Source organism: Scyliorhinus torazame, chromosome 30 (assembly GCF_047496885.1).
Source record: "Scyliorhinus torazame isolate Kashiwa2021f chromosome 30, sScyTor2.1, whole genome shotgun sequence".
In the NCBI taxonomy this organism is placed as follows: Eukaryota; Metazoa; Chordata; class Chondrichthyes; order Carcharhiniformes; family Scyliorhinidae; genus Scyliorhinus; species Scyliorhinus torazame.
The window spans coordinates 32,370,430-32,394,608 of record NC_092736.1 but is presented as its reverse complement, the minus strand read 5'-3'; the positions used below and the strand labels follow the sequence as shown (position 1 = coordinate 32,394,608).

Sequence of the window (24,179 nt, the reverse complement as noted above, 5' to 3'; positions counted from 1 at the left end):
CCGGCCCGGGCACGCACCCCCAACCCGGCCCGGGCACGCACCCCCAACCCGGCCCGGGCACGCACCCCCATCCCCGCCCGGGGCACGCACCCCCAACCCGGCCCGGGCACGCACCCCCATCCCCGCCCGGGCACGGACCCCCATCCCCGCCCGGGCACGCACCCCCAACCCGGCCCGGGCACGCACCCCCAACCCGGCCCGGGGCACGCACCCCCAACCCGGCCCGGGCACGCACCCCCAACCCGGCCCGGGGCACGCACCCCCAACCCGGCCCGGGCACGCACCCCCAACCCGGCCCGGGCACGCACCCCCAACCCGGCCCGGGCACGCACCCCCAACCCGGCCCGGGCACGCACCCCCATCCCGGCCCGGGCACGCACCCCCATCCCCGCCCGGGCACGCACCCCCAACCCGGCCCGGGCACGCACCCCCATCCCGGCCCGGGCACGCACCCCCATCCCCGCCCGGGCACGCACCCCCAACCCGGCCCGGGCACGCACCCCCAACCCGGCCCGGGCACGCACCCCCAACCCGGCCCGGGCACGGACCCCCATCCCCGCCCAGGGCACGCACCCCCAACCCGGCCCGGGCACGCACCCCCATCCCCGCCCGGGCACGCACCACCATCCCCGCCCGGGGCACGCACCCCCAACCCGGCCCGGGCACGCACCCCCATCCCCGCCCGGGGCACGCACCCCCAACCCGGCCCGGGCACGCACCCCCAACTCGGCCCGGGCACGCACCCCCAACTCGGCCCGGGCACGCACCCCCAACCCGGCCCGGGCACGCACCCCCAACCCGGCCCGGGCACGCACCCCCATCCCGGCCCGGGCACGCACCCCCAACCCGGCCCGGGCACGCACCCCCAACCCGGCCCGGGCACGCACCCCCATCCCCGCCCGGGCACGGACCCCCATCCCCGCCCGGGCACGCACCCCCAACCCGGCCCGGGCACGCACCCCCATCCCCGCCCGGGGCACGCACCCCCAACCCGGCCCGGGCACGCACCCCCAACCCGGCCCGGGCCACGCACCCCCAACCCGGCCCGGGCCACGCACCCCCAAACCGGCCCGGGCCACGCACCCCCATCCCGGCCCGGGGCACGCACCCCCAACCCGGCCCGGGGCACGCACCCCCATCCCCGCCAGGGGCACGCACCCCCAACCCGGCCCGGGCACGCACCCCCAACCCGGCCCGGGCACGCACCCCCATCCCCGCCCGGGCACGCACCCCCAACCCGGCCCGGGCACGCACCCCCAACCCGGCCCGGGCACGCACCCCCAACCCGGCCCGGGGCACGCACCCCCATCCCCGCGCCCCCATCCCCGCCCGGGCACGCACCCCCATCCCCGCCCGGGCACGCACCCCCATCCCCGCCCGGGCACGCACCCACAACCCGGCCCGGGCACGCACCCCCAACCCGGCCCGGGCACGCACCCCCAACCCGGCCCGGACACGCACCCCCAACTCGGCCCGGGCACGCACCCCCAACCCGGCCCGGGCACGCACCCCCAACTCGGCCCGGGCACGCACCCCCATCCCCGCCCGGGCACGCACCCCCATCCCCGCCCGGGCACGCACCCCCATCCCCGCCCCGGGCACGCACCCCCAACCCGGCCCGGGCACGCACCCCCAACCCGGCCCGGGCACGCACCCCCATCCCCGCCCGGGCACGCACCCCCATCCCCGCCCGGGCCACGCACCCCCCGAACCCGGCCCGGGCACGCACCCCCATCCCCGCACCCCCATCCCCGCCCGGGCACGCACCCCCATCCCCGCCCGGGCACGCACCCCCATCCCCGCCCGGGCACGCACCCCCATCCCCGCCCGGGCACGCACCCCCAACCCGGCCCGGGCACGCAACCCAACCCGGCCCGGGCACGCACCCCCATCCCGGCCCGGGCACGCACCCCCAACCCGGCCCGGGCACGCACCCCCATCCCCGCCCGGGCACGGACCCCCATCCCCGCCCGGGCACGGACCCCCAACCCGGCCCGGGCACGCACCCCCATCCCCGCCCGGGGCACGCACCCCGAACCCGGCCCGGGCACGCACCCCCAACACGGCCCGGGCCACGCACCCCCATCCCGGCCCGGGGCACGCACCCCCATCCCCGCCCGGGCACGCACCCCCAACCCGGCCCGGGCACGCACCCCCAACACGGCCCGGGGCACGCACCCCCATCCCCGCCCGGGCACGCACCCCCATCCCCGCCCGGGCACGCACCCCCATCCCCGCCCGGGCACGCACCCCCATCCCCGCACCCCCATCCCCGCCCGGGCACGCACCCCCAACCCGGCCCGGGCACGCACCCCCATCCCCGCCCGGGCACGCACCCCCATCCCCGCCAGGGGCACGCACCCCCATCCCCGCCCGGGCCACGCACCCCCATCCCCGCCCGGGCACGCACCCCCATCCCCGCCAGGGGCACGCACCCCCATCCCCGCCCGGGCCACGCACCCCCATCCCCGCCCGGGCACGCACCCCCAACCCGGCCCGGGCACGCACCCCCAACCCGGCCCGGGCACGCACCCCCAACCCGGCCTGGGCACGCACCCCCAACCCGGCCCGGGCACGCACCCCCAACCCGGCCCGGGCACGCACCCCCAACCCGGCCCGGGCACGCACCCCCAACCCGGCCCGTGCACGCACCCCCATCCCCGCACCCCCATCCCCGCCCGGGCACGCACCCCCAACCCGGCCCGGGCATGCACCCCCATCCCCGCACCCCCATCCCCGCCCGGGCACGCACCCCCAACCCGGCCCGGGCACGCACCCCCAACCCGGCCCGGGCACGCACCCCCAACCCGGCCCGGGCACGCACCCCCAACCCGGCCCGGGCACGCACCCCCAACCCGGCCCGGGCACGCACCCCCATCCCCGCCCGGGCACGCACCCCCAACCCGGCCCGGGCACGCACCCCCATCCCCGCCCGGGCACGCACCCCCAACTCGGCCCGGGCACGCACCCCCAACCCGGCCCGGGCACGCACCCCCAACCCGGCCCGGGCACGCACCCCCAACCCGGCCCGGGCACGCACCCCCAACCCGGCCCGGGCACGCACCCCCATCCCCGCCCGGGGCACGCACCCCCAACCCGGCCCGGGCACGCACCCCCATCCCCGCCCGGGCACGGACCCCCATCCCCGCCCGGGCACGCACCCCCAACCCGGCCCGGGCACGCACCCCCAACCCGGCCCGGGCACGCACCCCCAACCCGGCCCGGGCACGGACCCCCATCCCCGCCCGGGGCACGCACCCCCAACCCGGCCCGGGGCACGCACCCCCAACCCGGCCCGGGCACGCACCCCCAACCCGGCCCGGGCACGCACCCCCAACCCGGCCCGGGCACGCACCCCCAACCCGGCCCGGGCACGCACCCCCATCCCGGCCCGGGCACGCACCCCCATCCCCGCCCGGGCACGCACCCCCAACCCGGCCCGGGCACGCACCCCCATCCCCGCCCGGGCACGCACCCCCATCCCCGCCCGGGCACGCACCCCCAACCCGGCCCGGGCACGCACCCCCAACCCGGCCCGGGCACGCACCCCCAACCCGGCCCGGGCACGGACCCCCATCCCCGCCCAGGGCACGCACCCCCAACCCGGCCCGGGCACGCACCCCCATCCCCGCCCGGGCACGCACCACCATCCCCGCCCGGGGCACGCACCCCCAACCCGGCCCGGGCACGCACCCCCATCCCCGCCCGGGGCACGCACCCCCAACCCGGCCCGGGCACGCACCCCCAACCCGGCCCGGGCACGCACCCCCAACCCGGCCCGGGCACGCACCCCCAACTCGGCCCGGGCACGCACCCCCAACCCGGCCCGGGCACGCACCCCCATCCCCGCCCGGGCCACGCACCCCCCGAACCCGGCCCGGGCACGCACCCCCATCCCCGCCCGGGCCACGCACCCCCCGAACCCGGCCCGGGCACGCACCCCCATCCCCGCACCCCCATCCCCGCCCGGGCACGCACCCCCAACCCGGCCCGGGCACGCACCCCCATCCCCGCCCGGGCACGCACCCCCAACCCGGCCCGGGGCACGCACCCCCATCCCCGCACCCCCATCCCCGCCCGGGCCACGCACCCCCAGAACGTCCCCTCCCCCCCGGGTCTCTCAGGAACAATATTAAATCCCCAATCACCGATCCCGGGGGGGGGGGGGGGGGGGGGGGGGGATACTGGCCGTTCCTCAGACTCCCGCCGCCCGACCCTCAAACGTCCCCCCCCCGGCCCCCGCTCTCTCTCCCCGCGGCTCTGACCAGCTCAGCGCCATCTTGTTCCCGCCGCGCGCAGCCGCGTTGCCCGGGAAACCGGCCCGCCCCCAACCGACAGACAACCTCTGAGACACAACAATCTCTGAGATACAACAATCTCTGAGGGACAACAGTCACTGAGATACAACAATCTCTGAGATACAACAATCTCTGAGACACAACAATCTCTGAGGGACAACAGTCACTGAGATACAACAATCTCTGAGACACAACAATCTCTGAGATACAACAATCTCTGAGACACAACAATCTCTGAGGGACAACAGTCACTGAGACACAACAATCTCTGAGATACAACAATCTCTGAGATACAACAATCTCTGAGGGACAACAGTCACTGAGACACAACAATCTCTGAGATACAACAACCTCTGAGACACAACAGTCACTGAGACACAACAATCTCTGAGATACAACAACCTCTGAGACACAACAGTCACTGAGACACAACAATCTCTGAGATACAACAACCTCTGAGACACAACAGTCACTGAGACACAACAATCTCTGAGATACAACAATCTCTGAGACACAACAGTCACTGAGATACAACAATCTCTGAGACACAACAATCTCTGAGATACAACAATCTCTGAGACACAACAATCTCTGAGATACAACAATCTCTGAGGGACAACAGTCACTGAGATACAACAATCTCTGAGATACAACAATCTCTGAGGGACAACAGTCACTGAGATACAACAATCTCTGAGGGACAACAGTCACTGAGACACAACAATCTCTGAGATACAACAATCTCTGAGATACAACAATCTCTGAGGGACAACAGTCACTGAGATACAACAATCTCTGAGATACAACAATCTCTGAGGGACAACAGTCACTGAGATACAACAATCTCTGAGACACAACAATCTCTGAGATACAACAATCTCTGAGACACAACAGTCACTGAGATACAACAATCTCTGAGACACAACAATCTCTGAGATACAACAATCTCTGAGACACAACAATCTCTGAGGGACAACAGTCACTGAGACACAACAATCTCTGAGATACAACAATCTCTGAGATACAACAATCTCTGAGGGACAACAGTCACTGAGATACAACAATCTCTGAGATACAACAATCTCTGAGGGACAACAGTCGCTGAGATACAACAATCTCTGAGACACAACAATCTCTGAGATACAACAATCTCTGAGACACAACAGTCACTGAGATACAACAATCTCTGAGACACAACAGTCACTGAGATACAACAATCTCTGAGACACAACAATCTCTGAGATACAACAATCTCTGAGACACAACAATCTCTGAGGGACAACAGTCACTGAGACACAACAATCTCTGAGATACAACAATCTCTGAGATACAACAATCTCTGAGGGACAACAGTCACTGAGATACAACAATCTCTGAGATACAACAATCTCTGAGGGACAACAGTCACTGAGATACAACAATCTCTGAGATACAACAATCTCTGAGGGACAACAGTCACTGAGATACAACAATCTCTGAGATACAACAATCTCTGAGACACAACAATCTCTGAGGGTCAACAGTCACTGAGACACAACAATCTCTGAGATACAACAATCTCTGAGGGACAACAGTCACTGAGATACAACAATCTCTGAGACAGAATATTCACTGAGACACAACAATCTCTGAGACACAACAATCTCTGAGAGACAACAGTCACTGAGACACAACAATCTCTGAGACACAACAATCTCTGAGAGACAACAGTCACTGAGACACAACAATCTCTGAGATACAACAATCTCTGAGACACAACAGTCACTGAGATACAACAATCTCTGAGATACAACAATCTCTGAGACACAACAGTCACTGAGATACAACAATCTCTGAGACACAACAGTCACTGAGACACAACAATCTCTGAGATACAACAATCTCTGAGACACAACAGTCACTGATATACAACAACATCTGAGATACAACAATCTCTGAGACACAACAGTCACTGAGACACAACAATCTCTGAGATACAACAATCTCTTAGACACAACAGTCACTGAGATACAACAACATCTGAGATACAACAATCTCTGAGAGACAACAGTCACTGAGACACAACAATCTCTGAGATACAACAATCTCTGAGACACAACAGTCACTGAGATACAACAACATCTGAGATACAACAATCTCTGAGACACAACAGTCACTGAGACACAACAATCTCTGAGACACAACAATCTCTGAGAGACAACAATCTCTGAGACACAACAGTCACTGAGATACAACAACATCTGAGATACAACAATCTATGAGATACAACAATCTCTGAGAGACAACAGTCACTGAGACACAACAATCTCTGAGACACAACAATCTCTGAGAGACAACAGTCACTGAGACACAACAATCTCTGAGACACAACAATCTCTGAGAGACAACAGTCACTGAGACACAACAATCTCTGAGATACAACAATCTCTGAGACACAACAGTCACTGAGATACAACAATCTCTGAGATACAACAATCTTTGAGACACAACAGTCACTGAGATACAACAATCTCTGAGACACAACAGTCACTGAGACACAACAATCTCTGAGATACAACAATCTCTGAGACACAACAGTCACTGAGATACAACAACATCTGAGATACAACAATCTCTGAGACACAACAGTCACTGAGACACAACAATCTCTGAGATACAACAATCTCTTAGACACAACAGTCACTGAGATACAACAATCTCTGAGATACAACAATCTCTGAGACACAACAGTCACTGAGATACAACAATCTCTGAGACACAACAGTCACTGAGACACAACAATCTCTGAGATACAACAATCTCTGAGACACAACAGTCACTGAGATACAACAATCTCAAAGACACAACAGTCACTGAGACACAACAATCTCTGAGATACAACAATCTCTGAGACACAACAGTCACTGAGATACAACAACATCTGAGACACAACAACCTCTGAGACATGACAATCTCTGAGATACAACAGTCACTGAGACACAACAATCTCGAGACACAACAATCTCTGAGACACAACATCTGAGACATAACAACCTCTGAGACACAACAATCTCTGAGATACGACAATCTCTGAGACACAACAGTCACTGAGATACAACAATCTCTGGAACGTAACAATCTCTGAGAGACAACAACCTCTGAGACACAACAATCACTGAGACACAACAATCTCTGAGACACAACATCTGAGACACAACAACCTCTGAGACACAACAATCTCTGAGACACAACAACCTGTGAGACACAACAGTCACTGAGACACAACAACCTCTGGAACGTAACAATCTCTGAGAGACAACAACCTCTGAGACACAACAGTCTCTGAGATACAACTATCTCTGAGACACAACAACCTCTGAGACACAACAACCTGTGAGACACAACAGTCGCTGAGACTCAACAACCTCTGGAACGTAACAATCTCTGAGAGACAACAATCTCTGAGACACAACAGTCACTAAGACACAACAATCTCTGAGATACAACAATCTCTGAGACACAACAATCTCTGAGACACAACAACCTCTGAGACACAACAACCTCTGAGGCACAACAATCTCTGAGATACAACAATCTCTGAGACACAACAGTCACTGAGATACAACAATCTCTGAGACACAACAATCTCTGAGACACAACAATCTCTGAGACACAACAGTCACTGAGATACAACAATCTCTGAGACACAACAATCTCTGAGACACAACAATCTCTGAGGCACAACAACCTGTGAGACACAACAACATCTGAGACACAACTTCTGAGACACAACAATCTCTGAGATACAATAATCTCAGAGACAAAACAGTCACTGAGATACAACAATCTCTGAGACACAACAATCTCTGAGATACAACAATCTCTGAGACACAACAGTCAATGAGATACAACAATCTCTGAGACACAACAATCTCTGAGACACAACAACCTGTGAGACACAACAGTCACTGAGACACAACAACCCCTGGAACAATCTCTGAGAGACAACAATCTCAAAGACACAACAGTCACTGAGACACAACAATCTCTCAGACACAACAGTCACTGAGACACAATAATCTCTGAGACACAACAATTTCTGAGACATAACAGTCACTGAGACACAACAATCTCTGAGACACAACAGTCACTGAGACACAACAATCTCTGAGACTCAACAATCTCTGGAACACAACAATCTCTGGAACACAACAACCTCTGAGACACAACAATCTCTGAGACACAACAGTCACTGAGACACAACAATCTCTGAAAAACAACAACTTCTGAGACACAACAGTCACTGAGACACAATAATCTCTGAGACACAACAATTTCTGAGACATAACAGTCACTGAGACACAACAATCTCTGAGACACAACAGTCACTGAGACACAACAATCTCTGAGACTCAACAATCTCTGGAACACAACAATCTCTGAGACACAACAGCCACTGAGACACAACAATCTCTGAAAAACAACAACTTCTGAGACACAACAACCTCTGAGACACAACAATCTCTGAGATACAACAATCTCTGAGACACAACAGTCACTGAGATACTACAATCTCTGAGACACAACAATCTCTGAGATACAACAATCTCTGAGACACAACAGTCACTGAGATACAACAATCTCTGAGACACAACAATATCTGTGACACAATAGTCACTGAGACACAACAGTCACTTAGACACAGCAACCTCTGAGACACAACAGTCACTGAGACACAACTGTCACTGAAACACAGCAATCTCTGAGACACAACCGTCACTGAGACACAACAATCACTGAGACACTACAATCACTGAGACACAACAATCACTGAGGCACAACAATCACTGAGACACAACAATCTGTGAGACTCAACAACATCTGAGACACAACAACCTCTGAGACACAACAATCTCTGAGACACAACAGTCACTGAGACACAACAATCTCAGACACAACAATCACTGAGACACAAACATCTCTGAGAGACAACAGTCACTGAGACACAACAATCTCTGAGACACAACAATCTCTGAGACACAACAATGTTTGAGACACAATTCGCTCTGAGAGACAACAGTCACTGAGGCACAACAATCTCTGAGACACAACAGTCACTGAGATACAACAGTCACTGAGACACAACAATCTCGAGACACAACAATCTCTGAGACACAACATCTGAGACATAACAACCTCTGAGACACAACAATCTCTGAGATACGACAATCTCTGAGACACAACAGTCACTGAGATACAACAATCTCTGGAACGTAACAATCTCTGAGAGACAACAACCTCTGAGACACAACAATCACTGAGACACAACAATCTCTGAGACACAACATCTGAGACACAACAACCTCTGAGACACAACAATCTCTGAGACACAACAACCTGTGAGACACAACAGTCACTGAGACACAACAACCTCTGGAACGTAACAATCTGTGAGAGACAACAACCTCTGAGACACAACAGTCTCTGAGATACAACTATCTCTGAGACACAACAACCTCTGAGACACAACAACCTGTGAGACACAACAGTCACTGAGACTCAACAACCTCTGGAAGGTAACAATCTCTGAGAGACAACAATCTCTGAGACACAACAGTCACTAAGACACAACAATCTCTGAGATACAACAATCTCTGAGACACAACAATCTCTGAGACACAACAACCTCTGAGACACAACAACCTCTGAGGCACAACAATCTCTGAGATACAACAATCTCTGAGACACAACAGTCACTGAGATACAACAATCTCTGAGACACAACAATCTCTGAGACACAACAATCTCTGAGACACAACAGTCACTGAGATACAACAATCTCTGAGACACAACAATCTCTGAGACACAACAATCTCTGAGGCACAACAACCTGTGAGACACAACAACATCTGAGACACAACTTCTGAGACACAACAATCTCTGAGATACAATAATCTCTGAGACACAACAGTCACTGAGATACAACAATCTCTGAGACACAACAATCTCTGAGATACAACAATCTCTGAGACACAACAGTCAATGAGATACAACAATCTCTGAGACACAACAATCTCTGAGACACAACAACCTGTGAGACACAACAGTCACTGAGACACAACAACCCCTGGAACAATCTCTGAGAGACAACAATCTCAAAGACACAACAATCACTGAGACACAACAATCTCTCAGACACAACAGTCACTGAGACACAATAATCTCTGAGACACAACAATTTCTGAGACACAACAGTCACTGAGACACAACAATCTCTGAGACACAACAGTCACTGAGACACAACAATCTCTGAGACTCAACAATCTCTGGAACACAACAATCTCTGGAACACAACAACCTCTGAGACACAACAATCTCTGAGACACAACAGTCACTGAGACACAACAATCTCTGAGACACAACAGCCACTGAGACACAACAATCTCTGAAAAACAACAACTTCTGAGACACAACAACCTCTGAGACACAACAATCTCTGAGATGCAACAATCTCTGAGACACAACAGTCACTGAGATACAACAATCTCTGAGACACAACAATCTCTGAGATACAACAATCTCTGAGACACAACAGTCACTGAGATACAACAATCTCTGAGACACAACAATCTCTGTGACACAATAGTCACTGAGACACAACAGTCACTTAGACACAGCAACCTCTGAGACACAACAGTCACTGAGACACAACTGTCACTGAAACACAGCAATCTCTGAGACACAACCGTCACTGAGACACAACAATCACTGAGACACTACAATCACTGAGACACAACAATCACTGAGGCACAACAATCACTGAGACACAACAATCTGTGAGACTCAACAACATCTGAGACACAACAACCTCTGAGACACAACAATCTCTGAGATACAGCAATCTCTGAGACACAACAGTCACTGAGATACAACAATCTCTGAGACACAACAATCTCTAAGATACAACAATCTCTGAGACACAACAGTCACTGAGATACAACAATCTCTGAGACACAACAGCCTGTGAGACACAACAGTCACTGAGACACAACAACCTCTGGAACGTAACAATCTCTGAGAGACAACAATCTCAAAGACACAACAGTCACTGAGACACAACAATCTCTGAGACACAACAATCTCTGAGACATAACAACATCTGAGACACAACAACCTCTGAGATACAACAATCTCTGAGATACAACAATCTCTGAGACACAACAGTCACTGAGATACAACAATCTCTGAGACACAACAATCTCTGAGATACAACAATTTCTGAGATACAACAGTCACTGAGACACAACAATCTCTGAGACACATCAATCTCTGACACACAACAATCTCTGAGACACAACAGTCACTGAGAGACAACAATCTTGGAGACACAACAATTGCTGAGAGACAACAATCTCTGAGAGACAACAATCTCTGAGACGCAACAGTCACTGGGACACAACAACCTCTGGGACACAACAATCTCTGGAACGTAACAACCTCTGAGACACAAGAATCTCTAAGACACAACCGTCACTGAGACACAACAATCTCTGGAACACAACAACCTCTGAGACACAACAATCTCTGAGACACAACAGTCACTGAGACACAACATTCTTTGAGACACAACAATCTCTGAGACACAACAGTCACTGAGACACAACAATCTCTGAGACACAACAATCTCTGCGACACAACAGTCACTGAGACACAACAATCTCTGAGACACAACAATCTCTGAGACACAACAATCTCTGGAACACAACAACCTCTGAAACACAACAGTCACTGAGACACAACTGTCACTGAAACACTACAATCTCTGAGTCACGACAATCTCTGAGACAGAACAATCACTGAGACAGAACAATCACTGAGACACAACCATCTCTGAGACACAACAGTCACTGAGACACAACAATCTCTGAGACACAACAATCTCTGAGACACAACAATCTCTGAGACACAACAATCAGTGAGAGACAGCAATCTCTGAGACACAACAATCACTGAGAGACAACAATCTCTGAGACACAACAATCACTGAGAGACAACAATCTCTGAGAGACAACAGTCACTGAAACACAACAATCTCTGAGACACAACAGTCACTGAGACACAACAATCTCTGAGACACATCAATCTCTGAGACACAACAATCTCTGGAACACAACAATCTCTGAGACACAACAGTCACTAAGACACAACAATCTCTGAGACACAACAGTCACTGAGACACAACAATCTCAGACACAACAATCACTGAGACACAAACATCTCTGAGAGACAACAGTCACTGAGACACAACAATCTCTGAGACACAACAATCTCTGAGACACAACAATGTTTGAGACACAATTAGCTCTGAGAGACAACAGTCACTGAGACACAACAATCTCTGAGACACAACAATCTCTGAGACACAACAATCTCTGAGACACAACAATCTCTGGAACACAACAATCTCTGAGACACAACAATCACTGAGACACAACAATGTCTGAGACACAACAGTCACTGAGACACAACAATCTCTGAGATACCACAATCTCTGAGACACAACAATGTTTGAGACACAATTAGCTCTGAGAGACAACAGTCACTGAGACACAACAATCTCTGAGACACAACAATCTCTGAGACACAACAATCTCTGGAACACAACAATCTCTGAGACACAACAATCTCTGAGACACAACAATCTCTGAGACACAACAATCAGTGAGAGACAGCAATCTCTGAGACACAACAATCACTGAGAGACAACAATCTCTGAGACACAACAATCACTGAGAGACAACAATCTCTGAGAGACAACAGTCTCTGAGACACAACAGTCACTGAGATACAACAATCTCTGAGACACAACAATCACTGAGAGACAACAATCTCTGAGAGACAACAGTCACTGAGACACAACAATCTCTGAGACACAACAGTCACTGAGACACAACAATCTCAGACACAACAATCACTGAGACACAAACATCTCTGAGAGACAACAGTCACTGAGACACAACAATCTCTGAGACACAACAATCTCTGAGACACAACAATGTTTGAGACACAATTCGCTCTGAGAGACAACAGTCACTGAGGCACAACAATCTCTGAGACACAACAGTCACTGAGATACAACAATCTCTGAGACACAACAATCTCTGAGATACAACAATCTCTGAGACACAACAGTCACTGAGATACAACAATCTCTGAGACACAACAATCTCTGAGATACAACAATCTCTGAGACACAACAGTCACTGAGATACAACAATCTCTGAGACACAACAATCTCTGGAACACAACAATCTCTGAGACACAACAATCACTGAGACACAACAATGTCTGAGACACAACAGTCACTGAGACACAACAATCTCTGAGATACCACAATCTCTGAGACACAACAATGTTTGAGACACAATTAGCTCTGAGAGACAACAGTCACTGAGACACAACAATCTCTGAGACACAACAATCTCTGAGACACAACAATCTCTGGAACACAACAATCTCTGAGACACAACAATCTCTGAGACACAACAATCTCTGAGACACAACAATCAGTGAGAGACAGCAATCTCTGAGACACAACAATCACTGAGAGACAACAATCTCTGAGACACAACAATCACTGAGAGACAACAATCTCTGAGAGACAACAGTCACTGAGACACAACAATCTCTGAGACACAACAGTCACTGAGACACAACAATCTCTGAGACACATCAATCTCTGAGACACAACAATCTCTGGAACACAACAATCTCTGAGACACAACAGTCACTAAGACACAACAATCTCTGAGACACAACAGTCACTGAGACACAACAATCTCAGACACAACAATCACTGAGACACAAACATCTCTGAGAGACAACAGTCACTGAGACACAACAATCTCTGAGACACAACAATCTCTGAGACACAACAATGTTTGAGACACAATTCGCTCTGAGAGACAACAGTCACTGAGGCACAACAATCTCTGAGACAGAGCAATCTCTGAGACACAACAATCTCTAAGACACAACAATCACTGAGACACAACAATGTTTGAGACACAACAATCTCTGAGACACAACAGTCACTGAGACATAGCCAGCTCCGGTGGGCCGTATTGTTACTTCTGAGGGCAGGGCCAGCACCCCAGGCTGCGTTTGCCGGCTCGAAACACGACCTGCAACGAGCGTGGCAAGAAAGGGCACTTTGCTAAGGTATGCCTGGCCCGACCTAAAGTCCAAAAATCAAAAGCCTGCCAGGCCCGGCCTGGTGCTCACAGACCCCACAGCGTGGCATCGTGCCTGCTGGCCCCACCCTCTTCTGACACATAGTCTGCCTCACGCGACCAGTGGGGGCCGCCATCTTGGTCGACATCCTCGACACCGCCCGCCATGTGCGTCTCATCGGAGCCGCCATGTTGGGACCATCCCGCCACTGCCGCTACCAGTCGCCCGCAACTCGGTTCGATTCAGCTCGACCAGTCCCGGCCTCATCACCTTCAAAACTCCATGATGACCGTCGGACTCAATGGACAGGAGAGGTCGTGACTGACTCCGGGAGCACAGATAGCTTCGTTCACCCGGATAAGGTAAGGCGCTGCTCCCTCCTGGTCCTCCTCCCTGTCTCACAAACCATCTCCCTTGTTTCCGGATCACACTCCGTGCAGATCCGGGGGTATTGCATCGTTAACCTTGTGATACAGGGCGTCGAGTACGCCGATTTCAAGCTTTACGTCCTCCCCCTTCTCTGCGCCCCGCTGCTACTAGGTTTCAATGCAACCTCCGAAGCCTGACCTTAAAGTTCGGTGGACCCCTGCCCCCTCTCACCGTCTGCAGCCTCACGACCCTGAAGGTCACCCCTCCCTCGCACTTCGCGAACCTCACCCCAGCCTGTAAGCCCGTCGTCACCCAGAGCAGACGGTACAGTGCTCAAGACAAGGCCTTCATCAGGTCAGAGGTCCAGTGGCTCCTGAAGGAAGGGATCTTTGAGGCCAGAAACAGCCCCTGGAGAGCACAAGTGGTGGTCATCAGGACCGGGGAGAAGAACCGGATGGTAGTCGACTACAGTCAGACGATTAACCGGTACACGCAGCTCGATACGTACCCTCTCCCCCGCATCTCTGACAAGGTCAATCAGATTGCGCACTACCGAGTCTTTTCCACGGTAGACTTGAAGTCTGCGTACCACCAGCTCCCTATCCGCCCGGAGGACCGCCAATACACTGCCTTTGAGGCAGACGGCCGTCTTTTCCATTTCCTCAGGGTTCCCTTCGGCATCACCAATGGGATTTCGGTCTTCCAACGAACAATGGACCGAATGGTCGACCAGTACGGGCTGCGGGCCACGTTCCCGTACTTGGATAATGCCACCATCTGCGGCCATGACCTGCAGGACCACAACGCCAATCTTAGAAAATTCCTCCGCACCGCCCAACTCCTTAACTTGACGTACAGTAAGGAGAAATGCGTTTTCCACACAACCCGGCTAGCCATCCTCGGCTATGTCGTGGAAAACGGAGTCCTAGTGCCTGACCGTGACCGCATGCGCCCCCTCCTGCAGCTCCCCCTTCCCCACTGCCCCAAGGCCCCGAAGTGATGTCTGGGGTTCTTTTCTTACTATGTCCAGTGGGTCCCCAGGCCCGCCTGGCCTTCAACCGTATCAGAACCGACATTGCCAAGGCCACGATGCATGCTGTGGACGAATCCATCCTGTTCCAAGTGGAGAGCGATGCGTCAGACTTTGTCCTGGCAGCCACTCTTAACCAGGCAGGGAGGCCTGTCGCCTTTTTGTCCCGTACCCTCCATGCCTCTGAGATTCAACACTCCTCTGTTGAAAAGGAGGCGCAAGCCATTGCGGAAACTGTGCGACACTGGAGGCATTACCTGGCCGGCAGGAGATTCGCTCCCCTCACAGACCAACGGTCGGTTGCCTTCATGTTCAACAACACGCAACGGGAAAATTAAGAACGACAAGATTTTGCAGTGGAGGATCGAGCTCTCCACCTATAACTGCGAGATCCTACATCGTCCTGGGAAGCTCAATGAGCCCCCAGATGCCCTGTCCAGTGGTATCTGTGCCAACGCGCAAGCAGACCGGTTACGGGCTATCCACAATGACCTCTGTCATCCTGGGGTCACCCGGCTTCTCCACTTCATCAAGGTCCGCAACCTGCCCTACTCCACCGAGGAGGTCAGGGCCATGACCAGGGACTGCCCAATCCGTGCAGAGTGTAAACCGCACTTCTATCGACCGGATAAGGCCCTCCTGGTGAAGGCCTCCCGCCCCTTCGAACGCCTCAGCATGGATTTCAAAGGGCCCCTCCCCTCCACTGACCGTAACGTGTACTTCCTCAACGTTATTGATGAGTACTCCCGTTTTCCCATTGCCATCCCCTGCCCCGACATGACCTCTGCCACTGTCATCAAGGCCCTGCACAGCATCTTCACCCTGTTCGATTTCCCCACCTACATACATAGTGATTGGGGCGCGTCTTTTATGAGTGAAGAGCTGCGTCAGTATCTGCTCAGGAAGGGCGTCGCCTCGAGCAGGACTACCAGCTACAACGGGCAGCTGGAGAGGGAGAATGCTATGGTCTGGAAGGCCGTCCTTCTGGCCCTAGGGTCTAGAGGTCTCCTAGTCTCCCACTGGCAGGAGGTCCTCCCCGATGCGCTCCACTCCATCCGGTCGTTCTTGTGTACTGCAACTAATGAGACCCCTCACGACCATCTATTTGTCTTTACCAGGACGTCAATCTCCGGAGTCTCGCTTCCGTCCTGGGCCTGCCCTCCTCTGGAAACATGTGGGGAGCCATAAGGCTGGTCGAGAGGGTCCAGCTCCTCCACGCGAACCCTCAGTATGCCTACGTGGCACACCGCGATGAACGGCAGGACACAGTCTCCCTCCGGGACCTGGCTCCCGCGGGTACCCCCGCGCCCACCATCACCGTGCCCCTTCCGTCTACACCAACATCCCTCCCTGGGTCCATTAGCTCCGCCCCTGCGCCGTCGCCCTGTCCGGGACCCTGTTGTGAGGACGAAATGCTCACGGAGCCGAAAGTCCCGACACCTGTGCCCACACCGCAGCCGGCGCTGCGGCCTTCGCAACGGGCGATACGGGCTCCTGTGAGACTTAACCTAGGAGCCCGCTTCACCCCCACCAGACTTTTCTATTCTTAACAGGGCATGAATGTGGTGAGCCACGTATGGCTGTTGTATGTACTCACTGATGTTGCGGTTATGCGGTTACTGTTGCTGCTGAATTGTTGTGTTGATGCTGCTGTTGGCTCCGCCCCTCTGAGGAGATTTATATAACCGGCCGATCTGAGACAGGCTCTCAGTGAACAAAGAAATGTACAGCACAGGAACAGGCCCTTCGGCCCTCCAAGCCCGTGCCGACCATGCTGCCCAACTAAACTACAATCTTCTACACTTCCTGGGTCCGTATCCCTCTATTCCCATCCTATTCATGTATTTGTCAAGATGCCCCTTAAATGTCACTATCGTCCCTGCTTCCACCACCTCCTCCGGTAGCGAGTTCCAGGCACCCACTACCCTCTGCGTAAAAAACTTGCCTCGTACATCTACTCTAAACCTTGCCCCTCACACCTTAAACCTATGCCCCCGAGTAATTGACCCCTCTACCCTGGGAAAAAGCCTCTGACTATCCACTCTGTCTATGCCCCTCATAATTTTGTAGACCTCTATCAGGTCGCCCCTCAACCTCCGTCGTTCCAGTGAGAACAAACCGAGTTTAATTCAACCGCTCCTCATAGCTAATGCCCTCCATACCAGGCAACATCCTGGTAAATCTCTTCTGCACCCTTTCTAAAGCCTCCACATCCTTCTGGTAGTGAGGCGACCAGAATTGAACACTGTACTCCAAGTGTGGCCTGACTAAAGTTTGACACAGCTGCAACATGACTTGCCAATTCTTATAGTCAATGCCCCGGCCAATGAAGGCAAGCATGCCGTATGCCTTCTTGACTACCTTCTCCACCTGTGTTGCCCCTTTCAGTGACCTGTGGACCTGTACACCTAGATCTCTCTGACTTTCAATACTCTTGAGGGTTCTACCATTCACTGTATATTCCCTATCTGCATTAGACCTTCCAAAATGCATTACCTCACATTTGTCCGGATTAAACTCCATCTGCCATCTCTCTGCCCAAGTCTCCAAACGATCTAAATCCTGCTCTATCCTCTGACAGTCCTCATCGCTATCCGCAATTCCACCAACCTTTGTGTCGTCTGCAAACTTACTAATCAGACCATTTACATTATCCTCCAAATCTTTTATATATACTATGAACAACAAAGGTCCCAGCACTGATCCCTGCGGAACACCACTGGTCACCACCCTCCAATTAGAAAAGCATCCTTCCATTGTACTCTCTGCCTTCTATGACCGAGCCAGTTCTGTATCCACCTTGCCAGCTCACCCCTGATCCCGTGTGACTTCACCTTTTGTACCAGTCTACCATGAGGGACCTTGTCAAAGGCCTTACTGAAGTCCACATAGACAACATCCACTGCCCTACCTGCATCAATCATCTTTGTGACCTCTTCGAAAAACTCTCTCAAGTTAGTGAGACACGACCTCCCCTTCACAAAACCATGCTGCCTCTCACTAATACGTCCATTTGCTTCCAAATGGAAGTAGATCCTGTCTCGAAGAATTCTCTCCTGTAATTTCCCTACCACTGACGTAAGGCTCACCGGCCTGTAGTTCCCTGGATTATCCTTGCTACTCTTCTTAAACAGAGGAACAACATTGGCTATTCTCCAGTCCTCCGGGACATCACCTGAAGACAGTGAGGATCCAAAGATTTCTGTCAAGGCCTCAGCAATTTCCTCTCTTGCCTCCTTCAGTATTCTGGGGTAGATCCCATCAGGCCCTGGGGATTTATCTACCTTAATATTTTTCAAGATGCCCAACACCTCATCTTTTTGGATCTCAATGTGACCCAGACTATTTACACCCCCTTCTCCAGACTCAACATCCACCAATTCCTTCTCTTTGGTGAATACTGATGCAACGTATTCATTTAGTACCTCACCCATTTCCTCTGGCTCCACACATAGATTCCTTTGCCTATCCTTCAGTGAGGGAGAAGCCACAGGTTGGCACACATCTAGTTGATTAAAGCCACTATGAACAGAAGAACATAAGAACTAGGAACAGGAGTCGGCCATCTGGCCCCTCGAGCCTGCTCCGCCATTCAATGAGATCATGGCTGATCCACTCAGCTCCACTTTCCGGCCCGAACACCATATCCCCAAATCCCTTTATTCTTTAGAAAGGCATCTATCTTTTTCTTAAAAACGTTTAAAGAAGGAGCCTCAACTGCTTCACTGGGCAAGGAATTCCAGAGATTCACAACCCTTTGGGTGAAGAAGTTCCTCCTAAACTCGGTCCTAAATCTACTTCCCCTTATTTTGAGGCTATGCCCCCTAGTTCTGCTTTCACCCGCCAGTGGACACAACCTGCCCGCATCTATCCTATCTATTCCCTTCATAATTTTATATGTTTCAATAAGATCCCCCCGCTCCTTCTAACCTCCAATGAGTACAGTCCCAGTCTACTCAACCTCTCGTCATAATCTAATCCCCTCAACTCTGGGATCAACCTAGTGAATCTCTTCTGCACTCCCTCCAGTGCCAATATGTCCTTTCTCAGGTAAGGAGACCAAAACTGAATACAATACTCAAGATGTGGCCTCACCAATACCTTATACAATTGCAGCTTTGGTACAAACTGAATTGATGGTCATCACACAACAATCTCTGAGACACAACAATCTCTGAGACACAAACAATCTCTGAGCGACAACAATCTCTGAGACACAACGATCTCTGAGACACAACAATCACTGAGACACAAACAATCTCTGAGCGACAACAATCTCTGAGACACAAACAATCTCTGAGCGACAACAATCTCTGAGACACAACAATCTCTGAGACACAACAATCACTGAGACACAACAATCACTGAGACACAACAATCTCTCAGACACAACAACCTCTGAGAGACACCAATCTCTGAGACTCAACAATCTCTTGAGCGACAACAATCTCTGAGACACAACAATCACTGAGACACAACAATCACTAAGACACAACAATCTCTGAGAGACAACAATCTCTGAGACACAACAATCACTGAGACACAACAAACTCTGAGACACAATAATATCTGAGACACAACAATCACTGAGACACAACAATCACTGAGACACAACAATCTCTGAGAGATAACAAACACTGAGACACAACAAACTCTGAGACACAACAATCTCTGAGAGACAACAATCACTGAGACACAATGTGGTGAACCACGTTCCACTGTTACTCACTGCTGTATATATATATTCACTGTTATTGTTTGTTCCATTGTTACTGACTGTTGTTGTTGTTGCTTCACTTGGCTCCGCCTGTGGCTCCGCCCCTCGGGCCTTGTATATAGTTGGCTGATCTGTGGCCCTGTCCCCAGTGAGGGATCAGCAGTAGGCAGGCACACATCTCAGTGTATTAAAGCCACTATTTAGTTCGATAACTCAGTTTGTCTATTATTGATGGTCCATCAATTTAATACACTGAGATATTACAATGGACGCCGCTCTTAAGCCTGACCGACTTGAACTTTACCCGCAGGCAGCCGACGCCACTGCGATCTTCGAGCACTGGCTAAGCTGTTTCGAGGCTTGCCTCGACTCATCGACCGACGCCGTCACCGAGGTGCACAAGCTGCGCCTCCTCAATGCCCAGGTGAGCCCCAAAATGTTTCTGCTGACGCGGCCTCATACGCAGAGGCAATCGCACTGCTAAAAGGACAGTTCGTGAGGGCAATGAATGAGGTGTTCACTCGACATCTCCTTGTCACGAGGCGTCAGCGCCCTGGTGAATCACTGGCCGAATTCCTGCGTGACCTGCGAGTACTCGCCTACTCTGAGCTCCTAATCAGGGATTCCTATATGGCCGGAGTTCGGTCTAATTATATCCAACAACGCTTGCTCAAAGGGGGTACTCTTGACCTCAAGGTCACTGTGCAACTCTCTAGCTCTTTGGAAGTAGCGTTCCAGAACATGGATGCCTTCATGTGCGACCACGCGGCACCCTCGTGGACGTTGGAGGTGCGGCCATCACCCGGCCCGGGCGCGTCACAAGCCTGTGCCACGCGGCAGCCTGCCAATTCCGGGGGGGCCGTACTGCTACTTCTGCGGCCAGGGCCAGCACCCCAGACAGCGTTTCCTGCTCTGAACGCGACCTGCAATGAGGCCGGTTAGAAGGGGCACTTTGCCAAGGTCTGCCAGGCCCGACCTGAAGCTCACAGGTCCCGCAGCGTGGCAGCTTGCCTGCCGGGACCGCCCCCTTTTGACGCATCATCGGCTTTGTGCGGCCAGTGTGGGCCGCCATATTGGCTGCCAACTTCGACGCCGTCCGCCACGTGTGACTCATGGAGGCCGCAATCTTGGGACCTCCCAACTACCACCGACCAAACCAGCCATCTTCCGCAGCTCAGCTCCGTCACGCTCGACCAGTCCTGGCCCCATCACCTCAAGAACTCCATGATGGCCGTCCGGGTCAATTAGCACAAGCCGACCTGTCTTTTCGACCCCGGGAGCATGGATAGCTTTATTCATCCGGATACGGTAAGGCGCTGCTCCCTTCGGATTTTTCACGCGTCCCAGACTATCTCCCCAGCTCCCGGATCACACTCCATTCAGGTCCGGGGCTACTCTGTCGCAAACCTTGCGGTACAGGGCGTAGAGTGCGCTAACTTCAAACTCTACGTCCTCCCCCAGCTCTGCGCTGCCCTGTTACTAGGACTGGACTTCCAGTGTAACCTCCGAAGCCTGACTTTGAAGTTCGGCGGACCCCTGCCCCCTCTCACCGTCTGTAGCCTCGCGACCCTTGAGGTCGCCCCACCCCCGCACTTCGCTAACCTCACCCCGGACTGTAAGCCCGTCGCCACCAGGAGCAGACGATACAGTGCCCTGGACAAGGCCTTTATCAGGTTGGAGGTCCAGCGACTCCTGCGGGAAGGGATCATTGAGCCCAAGTGGTGGTCGTCAGGACTGGGGAGAAACACCGGATGGTCGTCGACTACAGTCAGACCATCAACCGGTACACGCAGCTCGATGCGTACCCCCTTCCCCGCATATCTGACATGGTCAATCAGATTGCGCAGTACCGGGTCTTCTCCACCGTGGACTTGAAGTCCGCGTACCACCAGCTCCCTGTCCGCCCAGAGGGCCGCCAATACACTGCCTTCGAGGCAGATGGCCGCCTCGGCCATTTTCTCCGGGTCCCCTTTGGTTTGAAGAAAAAGGCTTTTTTTTTGCAGAGAATGGATCCCCTGTGTGTGAATGTTCATCTCTTCGAACCTTTGTGCCTTTTCTGAATTTCTCAGGCATTTGGGGAGCTTAAGGTATTGTTATTACCTGTGAAAATCCCCATCCTGACCTATTGACAGAGGAAAGAACATTAATGAAGCAGCTGAAGATGGTTGGGCCTAGGACACTACCCTGAGGGATCCCTGCTGCAATAGAACATTACAGCGCAGTACAGGCCCTTCGGCCCTCGATGTTGCGCCGACCTGTGAAACCACTCTAAAGCCCATCTACACTGTTCCCTTATCGTCCATATGTCTATCCAATGACCATTTGAATGCCCTTAGTGTTGGCGAGTCCACTACTGTTGCAGGCAGGGCATTCCACGCCCTTACTACTCTCTGAGTAAAGAACCTACCTCTGACATCTGTCCTATATCTATCTCCCCTCAATTTAAAGCTATGTCCCCTCGTGCTAGACATCACCATCCGAGGAAAAAGGCTCTCACTGTCCACCCTATCCAATCCTCTGATCATCTTGTATGCCTCAATTAAGTCACCTCTTAACCTTCTTTTCTCTAATGAAAACAGCCTCAAGTCCCTCAGCCTTCCCTCATAAGATCTTCCCTCCATACCAGGCAACATGCTGGTAAATCTCCTCTGCACCCTTTCCAATGCTTCCACATCCTTCCTATAATGCGGCGACCAGAATTGCACGCAATACTCCAAATGCGGCAATGATGAGATGGAGCTGAGAGGATTGACCTCCAACCACCATCTTCCTTTGTGGCAGGAATGACTCCAACCAGCGGAGAGTTCCCCCTGATTTTCATTGGCTTCAATTTGCTCGAGCTCCTTGATACTAAAGAGCTCCTTGGGGCTGGTTTAGCTCAGTGGGCTAGACAGCTGGTTTGTGATGCAGCGTGGGTTCATTTCCTGTACCAGCTGAGAATTCTGAATTCTTCCTCTGTGTACCCGAACAGGCGCCGGAATGTGGTGACTAGGGGCTTTTCAAAGTAACTTCATTGCAGCGTTAACGTAAGCCGACTTGTGACAATAAAAGATTATTATTGTTACCATACTCGGTCAAATGCTGCCTCGATGTCAGGGGCAGTCACTCTCACCTCGCCTCTGGAGTTCAGATAATTTGTCCATATGTGTACCTTAGCTGTAATGAGATCAGGAGCTGAGTGAGCGTGGAGGAGCCCAAACTGAGCGTCAGTGAGCAGGTTGTGGCTGAGTAAATGCCGCCTGGCAGCACAGTCGACAATAATTTCCATCACTTTGCAGAGGGAGCAGTTTGCGGTAGACAGCTGAACAATCCCATAACCAAACAGTACGCTCTGCACCTGCCACATCTATTGGTGAATGGTGCTGGACATTAAGCAACTCACTGGTGAGCGCAAAGGTCAAGACTGAAGCATTCACCACAATCTTCAGCCAGACTGATGTAACCGTAATTGGCCGCGTTGGATTCATCCTGCCTTTTGTGTACAGGCCAGGTGGCAGGGTAGATGCCAGTGCTGTTGCTTTACTGTAACAGCTTGGCTAGGGGCGCAACTAAT

At 53.5% G+C, this 24,179-nt stretch overlaps 2 protein-coding genes across 2 annotated transcripts in view; one reads left to right on the top strand and one right to left on the bottom strand.

The window, feature by feature from the left end:
* LOC140404253 (little elongation complex subunit 2-like) overlaps window positions 1-4,308 on the bottom strand; it is an 88,799-nt gene extending 84,491 nt beyond the window's left edge. Inside the window, exon 1 of the mRNA XM_072492585.1 lies at window positions 4,266-4,308. Coding sequence (XP_072348686.1) covers window positions 4,266-4,279 — 14 coding nt within the window. The 5' untranslated portion in view covers window positions 4,280-4,308. The remainder of the gene's footprint in view (window positions 1-4,265) is intronic.
* The window catches only part of anxa2b (annexin A2b), a 316,940-nt gene that overhangs the window by 106,222 nt on the left and 186,539 nt on the right, over window positions 1-24,179 (top strand). The gene's annotated exons all lie outside the window — the stretch shown is intronic.